Raw genomic sequence first — 15,719 nt, 5'->3', positions numbered from 1 at the left:
TTCTTTAGTAATGGATAAGACAAAAAAAACCTTCTCAGACTACAAAAAGGCTAAGCATGATGCTTTTGAACACAAATCACAGTTTTTAAGGAAGAGTACAGTTTATGCGCAACCTTTTCTTAGAGGTCAGTCAATTCTGCTATATTTTTTCTGCCATCATTTTTCCCACAGAAATTCTCCCAAGAGGTCAAGTAGAGCACACCATATGCTCCTCAATGAGAATCAGAGAGCAGAGGATTTCCTCTACAGATCCATCCATGAATAATAACTACATAATTCATTCAGATGCACATACCCTCACCCCACAACAACATAATTCCCTGTTGAACTGCTAATACTATCAGAACCTCTATAACTCCTACTTAATTGAGCTAATACAACTGGCACAGTGTGAAAATAACCTGACCTTTGTTCATTCATTCTTACCTACATTGTTTGCGTGTGATTTCCATTAGTACCTGCTCGACGTTATGCCGAAGACCACATTCACCCACCTGATCAGTGAAGATGATCTGCACGAAATATTCAAACCTCCCAGAGCCAATTAGGGTAATGGGGGTGTATTTGCATAGTTAGAAGGAAGGGGGAAAGATAAAGGGAGAAGGGACAGATGAAGGGCTGGAGGGATGGAGGAATGAGGAACAAAGGTAAAAAGAAAGGAAAACATCATTGGAAGGTTCATAAAAATCTTTGCAGGCTTCTGGCTGTGTCGTGTTCATTGACTGTTACAACCAAAGCTGTCATCACATTACCAGCAGCACTGCAATATCTGAGAGGATTGATACAGTAAAATACACAAAATAAGCAAAAATAACTTTTAAAATGTTACATGGAATTGATATTATTTAATGCATTGAATGAAGGCTGGAAAAATTTGGCAGATAATAGTAAACTTAAACTCTAGTTAGTGAGAGACTATGCATTCTTTGAGCATCATAGCAAGCAGACAGTTTGTTGAGTTGAAGAACATAAGACACACAGAAGTTAGAGAATTAAAACCTTTGGGTACTTTTAGAAAAATAAGTAAAATACTTTTATTTTGAAGACATTGCAATTATTCAGCAAAGAGATCATTTTCCTTTGCAGCACATGTATGATCCTTCAAATTGCTTTCATAATGTTATTGATTGTATTGGTTCTGCATTTCAACAGGAACAGCCTTTATCTGGTTCAATGAAACAGCCCTGCTATTGAGCGCATATACTCTCTGTTACATTGTCAGAACAAACTGAGATGTTTAAGCCGAACTGAACCGTCATTAATGTGTAACGCTTGTCAGCTTCTGTTTTCAAACACAACTTTAAGGTGGAGAGGAAAAAAATGTCTTGATGCATGCTCAATCATCCAGGTAAGTAAAGGGAAAGCCCATCTCTGAATCGAGGAGGGGGCCTAAGGATACATCTTACACCATCTTACAATGCTGTGTGAGTGACAAAACATTTCTCCCACCAAAAACGCTACGTCCATTTACGTCCGTTTTGGGATTTAAGGTGGAGAATGAATGGTGATAGGGAGCTTCAATAGTAACAAGACAAATTTATTAAGACATTACTTTTCGATTGTTTATCTTCTGATTTAGAGATTAACACATCCACACGTCTGCACAAGCCTGCAGGAAGGTGTCACACTACCTAATGCTGTGATTGCTACTGAAGTGCAAGCTCAAAACACTAAAGGCCTATATAATAAATAAGTGTGACAGTGCTTTAAACTTGCATCGCTTCCAGCAGCCAGCAGGAGGCGACCTCTCTGGCAGCACAAAGATGTTGAATTTTTGTTTTTTTTTAATACAGCGCTATTTTTATTTCGTTAAAAAGGTAACAAATGCCTTGTGTTGCTACAAACATTTCGGGTCTTAGTGAGATCTACCTCTTGCTTGTCATTTCCACTATGAAAAAAACAGGATATTGGCAGACAAAATGCTAAAGGCTCCAAAACAGCAGGTAACAATGCCCGTGGCTCACGGTGGTACCATCCCCTTATACAGCCTGAGAGAGTTGGCAGTGATGTCACCTGGTCTCTGCATATTTAATCATATTATATAGTCTGTAACCTGTACACCAGGAGCACAGAAAAACAAGAATGAAAAGCAACAGGAAAATGCAGACACAGGGTATCACACACAACATAGCAATGATTGAAAGTGATTACTCTTAACAGCCTATAAACTGGCTACAGCTACTCATTCAACTATCAAGTGTCACTTTACCTTAAACCTGCCTGTTTCAGAATTAAGTGTTAATATTAATCCTTGAGCATCTCTTTTCTTGAAGAAGTAAAGTTTGGTCACAAGATGTTCACACAACCTCTAAAGTGTCAAATTTGATTTGGTATAATAATAAAAATAACAATAAAGTCTACTTTTTGTTACAATTATTATTTATGCTAATATGATTTTAGTTTTTAAATTTTACCAGAGTTGCACACAAACACCGTCTCACACACTCATTGACATGTCATCGCACGCATTCACAGTAACAGCCACAGGCTTTGTTCCTTATTAAAGATACTTGGTGTTTTTTATTTACATCATATAAGACATAAGATGTGCCCTTAATGTCAGTCAGAAACCAACAGTTGTCATCATGCCCCTTCCATATACAGTGCACCTAATTCCAACAGCAGGGTCAAACGGGGTTCATTTCCAGGTTCAGTTTTGCTATGTTTACAACATAAAACACCAAAGTACAAGAGCCTCTGCAGACTTTTGAATGTGATTATAAACCACTGGGTCTCAAATGAAATGATTAATTAGTGCTAAATTAACCTATGGAAGCTACTATTTCTCAAAGGTTGGAGCTGAACATAGAAATACAAATCTTTTGGCGGACCCAGGCATCAACCCTCATTTGTTTCTGCTGTTAAAACTAGACAGTTAAAACAAGCAAAGTCCAGTTTCCCATCATCTTTGACCCTTTGTACTGTATGTCAGTGGGGGTGAAGCTGAACTTGGCAACAAAACAGTTTATAACAATGTCCTGCAAAAAACATAGCAACTTTATTCTTCAATAAAAATGATATTTTCATGCTATTTCAGTTAAAGAAAATGTTTCATGAATGCATCATCAAACAAAATCATTTAATTCAGTAAAACACAGAATGAAAAAGTAACAAAAGTGTCTATATTTTTTAAGTTCTTAAAAAAAGAAGAAGAAGACATTACCGAGCGCATGAAGGTTTTGTGGGACAGAGGTGCGTCGAGAAAACCAGCCTGCCTTTAGATGGATGAAACATACTGACAGAAAGTATAAAGCTGAAATAAAAAATAAGGACAACAAAGCAGAGATTCTTGTTTTGCTACAACTCACAATTCACTTTGGAATTATACCAAAAAGAACCTGCAAAGTAATCGTAATACAATTTCAGGTTTGTTTGTTTTTTCCCATTTGGAATACATTACATAATTAAAATTGTACAGATGTTGCTAATAAGTGGTGTTTGTAGTATCTCCTATTTTTTGACCCACACACGCACAAAGTCACGCAATCAGGCACGCAGACAACAGCTGGAGGAGTCATGTATGTATTTGGCTTTGTCTCACTGGATGTTGGACCCTCACACACTGACTTAACAGTATTTGTTCATGTTCATTATTTGAGACAATTTATACACTATAGCTCAGTTGTATTGCCATTGTTACCTTAAAGAACGCCTGTGTGTGAGTAAGTCACCGACTTGTGCATTGGTGTATCACTGTAAAGAATCAGTACCTGCAACACCTCTGCTTCTAAATAGACTTGTTAGATCAGGCCAAACATTTATTATTATGCCAAGAATCTACAGACTTGGAGATGTAAGGACTGGACACAAGTTGTGTGGGTGTAATGCTGGTGTAACGTCCTATTTTAAGCCTACCAGCAAAAATTTAGGCACTGCACTACATTTATGCTACAGTAGATTTATCAAGTATACATTAATTTGTCTATGCATTTTCGCCAGGATGACAGCTGGGAAGTACTTGTACATTTGTATGCGAAAGCCTGCCCTGTAAAAACCTTCCCCCAGGCTCAGTAACGCAGCTGTCAAATACACTTAACAAGGTTTCTGGGGGGTTATCTTACTGGTGGGTACAACACAGTAGTTGAGTCCTTCCAAAAAAAGAAATCAATGCAAATATTGTTGATTATTTGCAGCGATAACACAAAATTTTAGGTAGAATTTAAAGACACTTTGAAAATTGTGGTTTCATATAAAATCACCCTTCTGGTACCTCACAGAAAAGCTGTGAAAACTAACTTTATGGTCAATTAAAAAAACAATAACCACCTTTTTACTTTCCCTGGCTTTAAAGACCGACTTCCCTTGACTCTGGAAGACCTGATGAACACCATTATGTCTGACATACACGTTACTTTTGACTGATAGGCTTGACACAGTTTATGTAAAGAGAAATGCTAATCTTCTGAGCCACTGATGAATACTTACATAAGATGCATGTTTTGCTGATGTCTCAGATGGTTACTGCAGATTCTGGTTCTCCATGCATCATACAAAACGAATGGACGGTCTTGGACAGATTTTTTTTTTCTCTGCTGCCGCAAAGTGTAATAAAAATGTTTAGCAACCCCCTACGCAAAATAATCCACTGATTTAAGCTTAAAGTTGACAGATGTCTTTAAGTGATAAACTCTAAGCTTAAGATGGCAAAGCTGTCCCACTAAACAACGGCACCTAGTTTCATGTTAATAAAAAACTTTTTCGCTGTGTTGCAACTCGTAATATTTTTTTAGGCAAAAAGCTACGCTGCCATGTTTTTGACTGATGTGTTTATTGTCTAGCCAACTGTAAGCCCTCTACTGCATAGCATACACTTTAGAAATAGTCGTTTTTGTTAATAGGAAATGTGGGTATGATGGTGACACGTAAAAAAATATTTAATTAAATTAAAATGTGCAAGCTTTGTAATGCTTCCTCCCATCTGAGACTCTGCTGACAGAATTTTATGGCAATAATGAACACTGGCAGTTTAAAAGGAAATCTGTGCTGTTTGCCCTCTTAACACCATTTCCATCAGTTTGGAACAACACATAGTTGTGCTGGTGAATGTCTAAGTTAGAGGGCAGAAAAGGTATTTGTTATCTCTTATATCAATGGGTTTCAATGTGTAACCATTGTTTTTCCTCCCTGCTACTACTGCGAGCTATTAAGATGTGGAAAGCAGGAATAAAACCTGGTGTTCGGGCGTGTCTAAATACACATTTGGCACTTTTTTATTTTATCTTGTTGGGTTCAAGCAACAAGAATGTCATTTGGCAAGATGTAGTGAATTTGCGACATCCTATTTCTATTAAAATTATGAACTATAATCTGTGCAGGAGTAAACCAGTGACGAAGCCATTCTTTTCTTTCGGAACAGATGTTATTATCAGTTTATTAAGTAAGTTAGATTTAAAGCAACATGAGCAATAATGTGATGTTGTCAAGCATGGAAAGGAAGCAATGAGTACCGCTCATTTGGATTTAAATAACAGATCTTATGCATGTTTTTTGCTTGTTGGGGGCCATCCATTAGTAATAATTTCATTTAGGCTGTTATCGCTGTTCCCTTCATATCATAATAAAAACATTTCATTTAACATCAAATATATATCGATATAATTTAAACTATAACCCCGTATATATTTTTTTACCTTAATCAACCATTTAAACTGATATAAACCTTTTTTTACTCAACTGTTTAAGAACACTGGCAGCACTTTAAAGTAACTATAAAATAATACCCAAATCTGCCGGGGCTATCAAATATACAAAGACTATTCAACTTCAAACCTTCAGCTCCCGCTGCATGATGATAGCTTATGAAGACTGTCTCAGATGAATTTGCTTGACATCGCTTGATTTTCTTGAGCAAATTATACTCAGACTACTACGTAATCTGAAACCTGGTGGTTGCACCTGATAGGGCTAGTAGAGAACTGCATACTGTATATTAAAAATATAAAGCCGTTAAAACAGGTTATGTGTGTAAGTGTGAACTGTGTAAGATACGCATACTACGACTAAGTGAATAATTTGGCACAGTACTGTATTATAAGTACTATTTAGTGTGTAGTATTGGATCTGGACACAGTCGAGTGAATGCAAATTAAAATATCTGAATTCTTTGAGGAAGGCTTGATTTATCTTGCCAACCAATCATTACCATCCAAGAGTGAAATGTACAACAAATACAAAAGTGGCTTAAAAGCATTGGCAAATGTCATTCTTCCTTTCATGTCATTAACCGTTTTTTAAAAAGTCATAAAACAACTTAAAACATGAGATAAATTGAGCGATCCCTATATTTTCTATAGTATATATATAGTTCAATTCATCTTATATCTGTCCAAATTTGAGCAATAAAAAGGCACTGAGCTGGGAATAATTTTCAGACCTACACATATAATATGCAATGAAATGGCTGGACTTGGGTTGGTTATAGTTTTCAGTAGGCTAGAAGTAGACAGACCTATAAAGTCAGCCTAATGCTCGTGGTTTTGGCATTTGTCCTTAGATGACTACTAAATTGTCTCCTTTGTGCCTCTCATTAATCACCCGCCACCACAACCAACTTCTCCTAGGTTGATGCTTCCTAATATAACAAGTAGCAGTTGTTAGACGTATGTTTGGTAAAGCATGACGTTACATAGAGACAGCTGCTAGGGGAGGAAGGGGTTGCTGTGTTGTTATCATCCTTGTAAAAGTGGCCATGATGCACAGCAAACGTTTATGGCAATGTTGCCATCTTGCAAAAATTCACCCAACTTTATACTCAGCACCCAGTTTGTTAATGGGAAGTGGATTTGTTCAATTTGCGCAGTTCCATTTCTATTGAGTGCAATTACGGTCATATGTTTGGTCTATCCCCAGGCTTTCTCCAAGCATTCCCGTGTTTAGACGCAGGTCAGAGAGAACCAGATTCCAGGTCTGGAGCTGAGGAATCCAGCTAGATCATGAAGGTTTATATTAAGGTTTCTCTTCTAATTGATTCCATCAGTACACTTCCCTGGGGGAGGGTCCTTGTGAGACTAGCGCAGTAGCTGTTCCTTAAGTCTTTTGAACCGTATCTCTTTTGCTCAGGAGAGACGAGGGCATGTTGTTCTTCTTCACTTATGATGAAAGCCTTTTCAAAGTTTCATTCATACAGGCCATCCCACAGGTCTGAATCAAAGTTTTTCTTAAATAATGCATTTGCATATCCAAAGATCTGTGTAATTGGTTTCCTGCACAAGTTCAAAATCCAGTCACTAACATAATAATTAACTGTGTAACCTGGTCTGTGTATGGGCTCTACAAACTTGTTTCTCTTAGAAACATGGTCCCAATACTGTAGGAGACTTTCCTCATAGAGGCCGGAGGAGCGGAGCGAGAGCTTGTCAGTGAGGCGTGACTGTGGGATGTGCCCGCCTCCAGGAAGTAACATGTCCCTGGGATCTCTTTGGGAAAATTCTCTGGGAGGTCCAGCCTTGAACGAGGGACAAATGAAAAAGAGCGGTCGTCTTTTAACAGTCTGTTGAAAAGAGACGAAAATAAGAGAAGATTAAAAAAAGTAAAACAGAGGTCAAGTAAAATAACATGAATATTAAATCAAGTTATGATCGAATAATGAGTCACACTAAAACAGTAACACCAAATAAAAAGCCTGTGAGGGCGTATACTTCCATAATTTAAGGTACTGTATACAGTATATATGAAACACATTTTTATGCAACATACAGCACAGGTACTTACTGATACGTTGTGGGACTAACATTGATACACCTGGGATGGCTTCCTGATTCAAACTTGCTGGCCAGCGTCACATTGTTTCCAAATAAGCAGTAGCGTGGCATTTTAACACCGACCACACCTGCCAGCACCGAACCTGTGTGAATACCTATCCTCAGCTGAGACAGAAAGGAAAGAAGGTGGTGGGAGAAGAAAAAAACAGAAGTGGAAGGTATGTTAAAGCAGTGAAAGGATTTCATGTGCATATCTTGGAAGCACGCATGCACTTGGCATTAAAACAGACTCTATACAGCGGTTTTACTTGAGTCTGTTTACAGTCCAAAGAATATTACTGTCCGCATCAAAGTTCAGAGCAAGGCGCCCAAACTGAACTCGTCTTGGCCTCTAAAATGAGTAAACAAACCTGCCACTGTTGCAGATGTTCATAAATTTGATTTCCCTGCTGAACCAGGCTGATGCCATTAATTTGTTTGCTGTCTATCCTGCAGTACAAAGGCTATGTTGTGTGCATTGATCCGATAAATGGAAACTGTAGCGTCGTAATCATGGTTCCATATTAGTCTGGATGTTATTACCTAATCTGATATCCTGGAGAAGCAGATTTTTTGAGAGATGAAAATCTTAAAATAGCATGAGCATGAGAGGGAAATTAATCAAATAAATAATTGATTTCATCTCCACTTGGTAACAGATCCATGGCAGCAACGCGGTGTTCGTATTATAATCTGGCTGAAGCATGAATCTATAAATGGCTGGAGTGAAAGCTATCTGGCTATCGCTGCATTTCATGGTCACTCAACCAAGCATTTATTTCTACCACTCGGGGACAAGTCATTGTGGGGGTGTACATGTCTGGCTGTGCGAACAGACCCCTCCCAAATAAGCCAGTGCTACCGAGTCCTGAAGTATTTGAAGACTCTTTCTACAATAAGGATTTTAAAACCATATTTTGACTTATTCGACACACCAGGTAAGTATTCTTTTTACCTGGTGCAAGACCGGGCTTGTTATTTTTCGATTCAGTATCGCAAACCAAATTAGAGAATCAGATATGAAAATACACAATAAAATATATCCAACAGCTTTTACAACTTTTCCTAACTTTTACAGGAAAGTCAGACTTGTTTGGTCTTTCTTTACACACACTGGAGCGCATTTTGGAAAGACCTTGGGAACTATTTTTAAAAACAACTCAGACGATCGACAGCGTAGTGAAATTGGTCCGGATACAGTGCTGCACTAAAACTTCCTTGCAATTCCGCTAGTATTTGTCCACAATCCCCCATAGTTTGCATTGAAGAAATGGAAATTATTTGTCTCCCCTTAAAAGTACAAGTGTGCCTTTTGAAACGTGTTGGTTGCAGCAGTAAGGGAGAACTTTTTTCCTGTTTCTGGTTTCAAAACCTCTCAGTGACTGTCTGTAGACAAATCTGCATCTTCTGTGCAAACTACCAAAGCAATGACCCTCTTTACAACAATTTCACCAGCAATCTCCAGCAGACTCTTGTCAGCTGGTCAGGGAATACAAATTTTTCCCTAGAGACCAGAGGTTGCCACGTGGTTGCCAGCTGAACTCTAGGGCTGTATGATGGAGGTCCTACTAACTCCTGTCTCTCGTGCTGGTTGTAACTGAAGTTCACTCTTTTGTCACATCTTTTTTGCTTGCTTGGTTTTCATCTTGTATGTTGCTTTAAATCCTGTAATATCCCTGGCTTATCCCATTGGAGCTCTTGCTGTCATGCTGATTCACATTATTGCTACAGTTAGACAGGAAACATGCGAGACAGACATACCTACATCTTTACTACAACAAGTAGATAATAATAATGGATTGGATTTATATAGCGCTTTTCAGGGCACCCAAAGTGCTTTACAATGCCACTATTCATTCACACACTGGTGGAGGGAAGCTACAGTTGTAGCCACAGCTGCCCTGGGGCAGACTGACAGAAGCAAGGCTGCCATATCACGCCATCGGCCCCTCTGGCCAACACCAGTAGGCGGTAGGGTAAAGTGTCTTGCCCAAGGACACAACGACCAGGACAGAGAGCCCGGGGATCAAACCGGCGACCTTCCGGTTACAGATATGCTTCCCAACCCCCTGAGCCACGGTCTCTATATTTGTTTACCAATACGGTGCTGTGAACCTTGAATGTTGTGTCATTGCAACAGCGTGATTGGCTGATATGTTTTCTGGTTCTGCTGCTGATTGGCTCTTTGAAGGCTGGGAGCGGAACAACCGTGGTCTATGGTGTTGTTGGATGCTTTCATAGATTTCTATTCAAGATTCCTCATAATGTCTCTGGTGGAACCCAGTAGATTTCTAATGATCTGTTTGAGCGTCTCTTCACCTTTGTAATCAATGCCACACTGTGCATTCCAGCACAGTGCATGGTAGTCATAGCAACAACAGCCGAGTGGAGTAGTGAGAGAGAAGGAGCAAGACAGATTGAAAGACAATGGAGAGGGAGACAAAATAACCCTATAATTAGATGGCAAAACCTTGACAGCAGAGGCGGAGAGACAAAGGAAATGAGAGAGACAGAAAGCACAGGAGAAAGGTGCTGCTAGGTGCACTAGTGTGACCTATTTTTGTAGCTAAACCGCTTACAGATGGCCATGTACTTGTCTGTCTCTACAACAGACACTCACACAAACAAATCTACATCCAGCGCCCACACTTCTCTTTCTTTCTCAGTCTCAAAACACAGACACTGTAAAACTCATACACCCTTCCCCTCCCTTTTCGCTGTGAGTCAGCATCCATAGCACATGGCCTTCAGTGAGCCAAAGAGCAAATGGCGCAGCAGCGCAGACGACCAATCGCGTTCTAGCCTCTGGCCAAGCTGACAGAAGCACAAAGATGGAGACAGACTGAGACACAGAGAGGAGGGAGTTGTTGTTAAAGAGTGAATATTTCTCATACAGTCATTCAGCAGTTTGTAAGTTTTACTGAGGTAAAACACATTTAAGGAAACTGCTTTAAGGCTCAGTTAGGTTTCATTTTAACATAACATCAGTCATTCTTCGTATTGTAAGGTATAGACCCTATAGCATTATCTGAAAAAAATACCTAGTCATGCAAACAGTTTTAACGAAAAACAATTGTTGGCAGGACCACTGTCTTAGACTGCATTAGCTTTGGCTAGATGTACCAAAAAAACTGGGAGCTAGGGTTAGCCAGTGTAAGCAAAAGTGCAGCAATACTTAAGCAAAGTTAAGTCAGATTTGTAATTCTGAAACAGTCAGTTAGCTGATTAGTCAATCATTAAAAAAGTCAAATGGGTCCCGCCTCCTAAACATGCTATGCAACCATCTCTTTATAGCATTGCAAAACTGAATGTCTTGGGCTTCTGATTGTTGTTGAGACAAAAGAAGCAATCTGAATGATGTTGCCATGTGCTCTGAGAAAGAAAGAAAGAAAGAAAAAACAGAAGCCTTTTTTTAGACTTTGAAACTGGAAAAAATGCCTGTTAGAGATTATTCCCTAATAGGTGACACTTAATATTAAGTGCCTAATAATTTGTACCAATTCGGTGGTCATTGACAAATTTTATAGAATAGACGAGTAGGCATGCAGGGAGGAGCGGGTTGGTATAAATCAAAAAACTGTGCATTGCTATTTTTTCTTATCATCATATCAATATATTAGAGATTAAAATATATAATTCAGAGAGAAGTTGTTTGACAGTTCAAAATGAGGATCAGGATGCGGAAGAAATGTGATTTAAATAAATGTGGCTTGGCTGCAGGTGTTGGAGTATTTGAAAAACTGCTGGTCTAATGAGATTTCCCCATAAAAACCATCAATGATGTTGCAGAGAGCAGTTCTCTGGGTGCAAATGCCTTGTTGATGTCAGAGGTCAGGGGAGAATGGCCAGACTGCTTGAAGCTGAAGAAGGCAAGAGTAACTCAAATAACCATTCGTTCCAACCAATATATGCAGAAGACCATCTCTGAACCTTGAAGGTGTTGGACTACAGCAGCAGAAGACCACGCCAGGTGCCACCCCTGTCCACTAAGAAGAACAAACTGAAGCTACAATTTGAATGTGTTCACTAAATTTGGTGAATAGAAAATCAGAAAACCATGCCTAGTCTGATGAATCTCCACTTCTGCTGCGACATTCAGAGGGTAGAGTCAGAATTTGCCATAAACAAAATTTAAAGTGTCCCATCGCGCCTTGTATTAATGGGTTATGCTGCCAGTAGTTGTGTAATGGTACAAGTTCAACGACCTTCAACATCAAAAGAGCCATTTTATCCCCTCCTACCAAATAACAGGAGAAAATAAATAAATAAATAAAATATATATTTTTGTTTTCCCCAAACCTTGTCGGAACAACAGATGAGGGGCTAAGGAATAGTACCAACTGAGCATCGTTTACATGCAACAACCTGCCGGGTTGTTGCATGTAAATGTCCTATACAGGTTGCATGGACGTCCATGTCCATTTCTCAGTTCTGCAGATGCAGTCTCTGTTTGCTGGGGATAGGCCCACTAAAAAAGAATAACAACTGTTTAGTTTGAATATAAACCTGCATACAGAGAGTGTTAACACAGTGTGTTTTGTGAAGTATATTTGGTGAGAAAACCATTGAGGTTTGGGAACAGTTCCTATTAGCCGCAGCAAGCACTACATCACTCCCATCCACACCTGCTCACCTACTCATACACCCACTCATACACACAAGCACACGCATACATACAGATCGTGGCATAGACCTGTAATTGAGGCAATAATGTAGATAAAAACAACATACGGCACAATGTTTGGTTTCTATACGTGAATCTCTCTTGACATCTCCTCTGTATATGTCTCTGTGTCACTCGATCACTTGCTCAGTCTTCTCTCCGTGGCTAAACATTTTCTCTCACTCCTCTCTCACAGCTCTCGTGTTAGTTTGCATAACAGTGCAGCATTGGCTGGAGCTGAGTGCACTCGCTGAACACCATTTGTCATGCTGAAGTGTTGAATATCTTTATGCCAACATAAAGTGATGAGAGATAAGGAGGAGAGCATCACAAAGCGTGCAAAACAGGGAAAGCAGAACAAGACTGCATTTCGGGATGAAGGGAAAAAAAGAAAGAGGTGAAATTAAAGAAAGGAGTTTGAGCCAGGCTGCGGAGGAGTCGGCGGGGAGATGAGGAGGCGGAGGTGAAAGATAAAGAAGGGAAGGGGAAAATAGAGAGAGAAAGTGGGAGAGCAAGAGAGCAGGCCAAAAATGCTTGGCAAGGTCTTTCTATTTTAAGATGGATGGACAATGTTAGGAGCATGCAGTACACAGAGCAGCATTCTCTCTGTTATTTAACATTTGTCCATCTTAGTCTCTCTTACACTTATGCCTGGTTTGTGGGTCTTGATGTTTATTGTTCCTCAATTTGTTAAAGTCACAAATATCCATTTTTGTCTTTTAAAAAAGAGCTAATTAATTTCATATTTTGCAAAATTGTACTAAACCAGAAGTACTCATTACTCAGTATCTTTTATTTAGGACTTTCTAAATGTTTTGGTTATTCCCAATAAGAAAAACACTGAATATCAAAGCCTCAGCCTGTAATACGATTTAATACAGCAAAGCCTCCAAAGCCACTTTGGCATCGTAAGTGTGCTGGGTGACCTTCACAGTGACTGGACTAAGGATAGTCATAAATAAATCATTCCCTTTTCCTTTTTATTCGTCTAAATTAACATGAGAGGTTGAAACTCGGTTCACTCCTTCGTGACTCTTTGCTTCCCTTCCTACTTAAAATACTGTACTCATCATTTTTCCCGCAGCTTTCCTTCTCCTCTCTCTTTGAAGCCACACACAATTTAAAGCATTTTTAAAAGTACAGTGAGACCACTGTTAAATGCAGTTCCACAAACTAGCTTTCATTTTCGTACCTATGAAAATGAGCTGATAAGTGATCATTTTGCGATGATGTGTCAAAGCTCACAACACCAACATGATGTGGACAGTACCACTGTTACTATTTCAAGTGCAGCTGTTAAATGTGGCACTATATGGACACATTACACCTACAGGAGCTTCTCAGCCATAAAAACCCAGGCCATGAAGCACCAGGCGCACAGTTTTTAACGCTGATGTTAATGCCCGAGGAGGTTTGGATCTCCACAGCTACTGAGTCAGCAGAGTGTTGCCAACTTTTCCGCACTACACGCCTCAGCACTTGTCGACTCTGCTCTCTAACTTTACTGTTACTGTGGTTCTCGAACACTCCCACTTTGCAATAATACCACTTACAGTTGATCATGAAATATCTAAGAGAGGAGAAATTCCACGAACTGACTTGTTGCAGTGGTGGCATCCTGTTACAGTACTAGGCTCAAATTTAGTGAGCTCTTTAGAACAACCCACAATTTCACAAATGTTTGTAAAGGCGGACAGCGTGGCTACAGGCTGGATTTTATACACCTGTAAAAATGGGACTGGCAAAAAAAGACAAACTTTATAGTTAGGGCAATCCTCCCTCCCTTAGTTATGTTGCAATAGGTCCAGGCTGCTGAGGGCTTCCCATGATGCCATTTTCTTCTTCACTTAACTTTTTTCACTCACCTTTTTCTGTTTATACATCTCTCTGCATTTAATCATTCATTATTATTAATCTCTGTCTATTAATTTCTAATCCACAGCATGTCTTTGTCCGATTTTGGCAAATGAGCCTGGTTCTACCGGAGGTTACTTCCTGTTAAAAGGGAGTTTTTCCTTCCCGCTGTCGCCAAAGCTCTTGCTGATAGGGGGGTCATATGATTGTTGGGGTTTTCTCTGTTTTCTCTTTATTATTGTAGGGTTGTCACCTATATTGTAAACCCGCCCTGAGGCAACTGTTGTTGTGATTTAGTGCTATATAAAATAAATTGAATTGAATTGACTGTACAACAAATACAACAAACTTATGTGTTGGACCTGGTGTAAAAAGAAAGATAAAAAAAGAGTATTAACTGCACCAATGTCAGCTAAGCAACACTTAGGCTGTCTTAAATATGTTGTTGGCTTGGGTAAACCATCTTAACATATATTATTTATTGATTAGAAAACATGGAAAAATTGAGAGATAGAAAAAGTAACAAGGGAAGAATCAAGAAAAAGGAAAAGGGGAGCCTATCTTTACCTGTGTTCTTCTCTTCCTGGAACACTTTTTAGTACTAAAAATAAATGACTGCACATAGTATGCACAGTATGTTTTGTCACACATGTTGATATCCTGGGATAACAGCTGCAAAACTAGAATTAATGCTGGATTAAGAGTGTTTTTTTTTCTTCACTTAAATGCACACTGCATATAAATATGCTTCTTGTTCAAGAAAGGATCTTTAAAGCATCTTTAACCAATGTGTTAATAGTGCTAACTGGCTGATGAAATTTTCAAATTAAGCATGCAGTCCAAAGCTTCACAATAGCTGGCTAATTCACGGCACTTCTAAATAAAGTATTCGGTGCTTGGCTTAAGGGTGGTAATATGCCAAGAAAATCTCTTGGCAATTAATAAATGTCACTAACGTCTTCATATCTTTTCAGATTTTTTCTTTCTGTTTCTGGCACTGCTAGAAAGTCTCACAAAGTCTTATTTATAATTATAACCACAGGACATAAAAGAGAAATGACTGCAAACTAAACTTGTTAAGGAAGCATTATCGTAGTGCAGAGGCAGCTCAGTGAATGGTGCACTCAAACTAAGGTTTCATCTTGTTGGAAGTGGATGAATCAGAGAAAACTGTTAAAAGGGAAATATAAGACTAATGAAGCTTATGTGAAAACAAACACTTGCACTTTGTTGCATGCAGTCATTTAGCTACTGTTATGACTGAATGCATTGTTTAAACTGCCATGGAATAACAATTGATAACCGGAGAGGATACGGTGAGATATTTGGGATTCTGATCAGCAAGTAACTGACTGATCACACTTGGTTTGATAAGTCCACATTGTCAAGAATGTCAATATCTGGGAAGTGAAGAGATAAACAGCATCATTCGGCACCAAATTGTAACCACAACCTTACAGAAG

General features: G+C 39.0%; 1 protein-coding gene across 3 annotated transcripts in view; it reads right to left on the bottom strand.

Annotated features, from left to right (window-relative positions):
* Positions 1–2,500: 2,500 nt before the first annotated feature.
* gucy1a2 (guanylate cyclase 1, soluble, alpha 2) overlaps positions 2,501–15,719 on the bottom strand; it is a 55,013-nt gene continuing 41,794 nt past the window's right edge. For all 3 annotated transcript variants that reach the window (XM_026191758.1, XM_026191759.1, XM_026191760.1), the window contains 2 exons: positions 7,711–7,865; positions 2,501–7,489 (listed from right to left, as the gene is read on the bottom strand). In XM_026191758.1, coding sequence (XP_026047543.1) covers positions 7,270–7,489; positions 7,711–7,865 — 375 coding nt within the window. In that variant the 3' untranslated portion in view covers positions 2,501–7,269. The remainder of the gene's footprint in view (positions 7,490–7,710; positions 7,866–15,719) is intronic.

Source organism: Astatotilapia calliptera, chromosome 14 (assembly GCF_900246225.1).
Source record: "Astatotilapia calliptera chromosome 14, fAstCal1.2, whole genome shotgun sequence".
Taxonomy (NCBI): Eukaryota; Metazoa; Chordata; class Actinopteri; order Cichliformes; family Cichlidae; genus Astatotilapia; species Astatotilapia calliptera.
Note: the sequence above shows the minus strand (reverse complement) of the source record. Positions and strands in the feature narration are given on the sequence as shown.